The sequence below is a fragment of the Antrostomus carolinensis genome, unplaced genomic scaffold (genome assembly GCF_000700745.2).
Source record: "Antrostomus carolinensis isolate BGI_N321 unplaced genomic scaffold, ASM70074v2 scaffold12536, whole genome shotgun sequence".
NCBI classification, from domain to species: Eukaryota; Metazoa; Chordata; class Aves; order Caprimulgiformes; family Caprimulgidae; genus Antrostomus; species Antrostomus carolinensis.
This window is the reverse complement of record NW_010321206.1, coordinates 17,229-19,820: the sequence shown is the minus strand read 5'-3', so window position 1 is coordinate 19,820 and position 2,592 is coordinate 17,229. Positions and strand designations below refer to the sequence as shown.

Sequence of the window (2,592 nt, the reverse complement as noted above, 5' to 3'; positions counted from 1 at the left end):
GCTGGCGTGTGTGTGTCCGTGTGTGTGTGTGTCTGTATCTGTGTCCACGTGTGTCTGTGTCCGTGCGTGTGTGTTTGTGTCTGTGTCTGTGTCCGTGTGTGTCTGTGCGGGCCAGGCGCTTCTGGGCCCGCAGCCCGGCCAGGGCCTTCGCAGGGCGAAGCTGTGCGGCGCTGGCGTGTGTGTGTGTCCGTATCTGTGTCCACGTGTGTCTGTGTCCGTGTGTGTATGTTTGTGTGTGTGTCTGTGTCCGTGTGTGTCTGTGTGTTTGCGCCCGCTGTCCTCGGGAGGCAGCTGCTGCCCCTGCCGAGGGCCGTGCCGCTGAGATCAGAGCCGCTGAGATCAGAGCCGCGGCCCCATCCAAGGCTCCCACAGCCGAACGCGGCAGAGCCGCAGCGCGCCTGCCCGGGGGCGGATGTGTGCGCCGGGAAGACGGCGCTCGGTACCATGGCAGAGGCTGCGGAGGGTCCTGTGCCCGAACCCGTAGTGAGGAGGAAAAAAAGCATATCTATTGAGGAAAAAATTGACATCATAAGTGCTGTGGAGAGTGGGAAGAAAAAGGCAGACATCGCGGCCAAGTATGGCATAAAGAAGAATTCCTTGTCTTCAATTATGAAGAATAAAGAAAAAGTTTTGGAAGCCTTTGAATCTTTACGATTTGATCCTAAAAGAAAACGACTAAGGACTGCGTTTTATACCGACCTGGAGGAGGCGTTGGTGAAGTGGTACAGAATTGCTCAGTGCATGAACGTGCCGGTGAACGGTCGTGTGTTGCGCCTCAAGGCCAATGATTTTGCTCAGAAGCTGGGGCATAGTGATTTTAAATGCAGTAATGGCTGGCTCGATCGTTTCAAGTCAAGGTATGGTTTAGTTTTCAGAGCTCAGCCTGTAGAAGCAGCTGCTACTACTACAGTGGACGCTCCAACTCTTTGGTACCAAAATGTTCTTCCTTATTATTTAAATGATTATCAGCCAAAAAACGTGTTTTATGTACAGGAGACTGGATTGTTGTATCAGATGTTACCACATAACACATTTGCATTTAAAGGGGAAAATTGCTCTGTAGGTAAAATAAGTAAAGAGAGAGTAACTGTAGGGGTGGGTGCAAATATGGATGGCACCGAGAAACTTCCTTTGCTTGTTATAGGGAAAAACAAAAGTCCAGGCTGCTTCAAAGATGTGAAGTCACTACCTGTGGATTATGAAGCAAACGATATGGCGTGGATGACTTCGGAAGTGTTTGAACAGTGGATGCATAAACTTGATGACAGATTTCAAGCACAGCAGCGACGAGTAGTTATTCTTGTTGATTCTCTCCCAGCTCACACAGAAGTAAAGAACCTGAAGTCTGTCCAATTAGTGTTCTCTCCTCCAGACTCTTCCTCATGCATAGCTACAAAACAAGGCGCTATCAGAAGTTTGAAGGTTAAATACAGGCGCTGCCTTATCAAGAGATTTGCTGACTGTGTAGAAGGTAATAAAGAGTTCATGCTGACTCTTCTTGATGCAATTGAGATGTTGCACCTCTGCTGGAGGAAAGTAACACCAGAGACTATTGTAAAAAGTTGTAATGAAGCAGGATTCAAATTAGAAACTAAGGCAAATGGTAATGACACAGAGGTTGAAAGTGATTTTGATTTGATTGCACATGCACAGGCAGCTGGAGTGGAGTTTCCAGAAGGTTTATCTTTGGAGGAATACGCAGCTCTAGATGATGGCTTGATAACTTGTGAAATGCCCACAGATAATGAAAGGATGTGTGCCAAAGAAACCACATCAGATAAAGCTGGAACATGTGTTGGTGATGAAGATGAGGATGAAGGTGATCTATTTCAGGGAGCTGATCAGCCTTTGCCATCAAAAAATGAGGCTTTGAGTGCTTTAGATACCCTTCGAAAGTTTCTCAGAAGTCAAGACACGGATGACTCTCTTCACGATTCCTTAGCTGACCTGGAGAATTTTATTCAACATGTAGCATGTAAATAAATATTTTAGCAAAGTGTGAAAGCATGTAATTAAAAAAAAAGGAATTCTATAAGTAAACAAAAATAGGCAGTTTAATAAGAAATATTGCTGCAATGTTCTCTATGTCTTGCTCGGGTGCCTGGATGTCCATAGTGAAAGAAATTTGAAATTATGAAAAAGGGCTGTGAACGAAAGTTTTCCACAGAGTCAGGAGGAAAGAACACAAAATTTGGGGTGGAGAGAGGAAATAAGATAAACACTTAAAATGATAACTGTAGTAAGTACAGTGGAGGCAAAAGCAATTCTTTGAGCAGTTCAGTGCACTCAGGATGAACTGGTGCCCACTTGGAATTCTTTCTTCATGAGGAGATGAGCACTTCTTCACATTGATAATTTCACTGGTGTCTTTGGTATTGTTGACAGTGGAACAGTAAATGTTTATCAGCTTGGTGCTTCTGATACTTAAACAAATAACACAGAAAATACATACTTAAGTTCTGAGAACTAAGAGGTTTTTTTAATTTTTTTTTTTCCCCTTATTCAAGAATTCTGGACATAGTTTATTCTTGCATCAGATGATGAACAGCAGAGAGTTAGCAGCTTTGGATGTGTTTTAAAGCTTAAAGCTGC

General features: G+C 44.3%; 1 protein-coding gene across 1 annotated transcript; it reads left to right on the top strand.

The window, feature by feature from the left end:
• Positions 1–444: 444 nt before the first annotated feature.
• On the top strand, positions 445–1,983 carry TIGD4 (tigger transposable element derived 4). The gene has a single exon (XM_010169849.1). The coding sequence runs from the start codon at positions 445–447 to the stop codon at positions 1,981–1,983; it is 1,539 nt and encodes a 512-aa protein (XP_010168151.1).
• Positions 1,984–2,592: the final 609 nt, after the last annotated feature.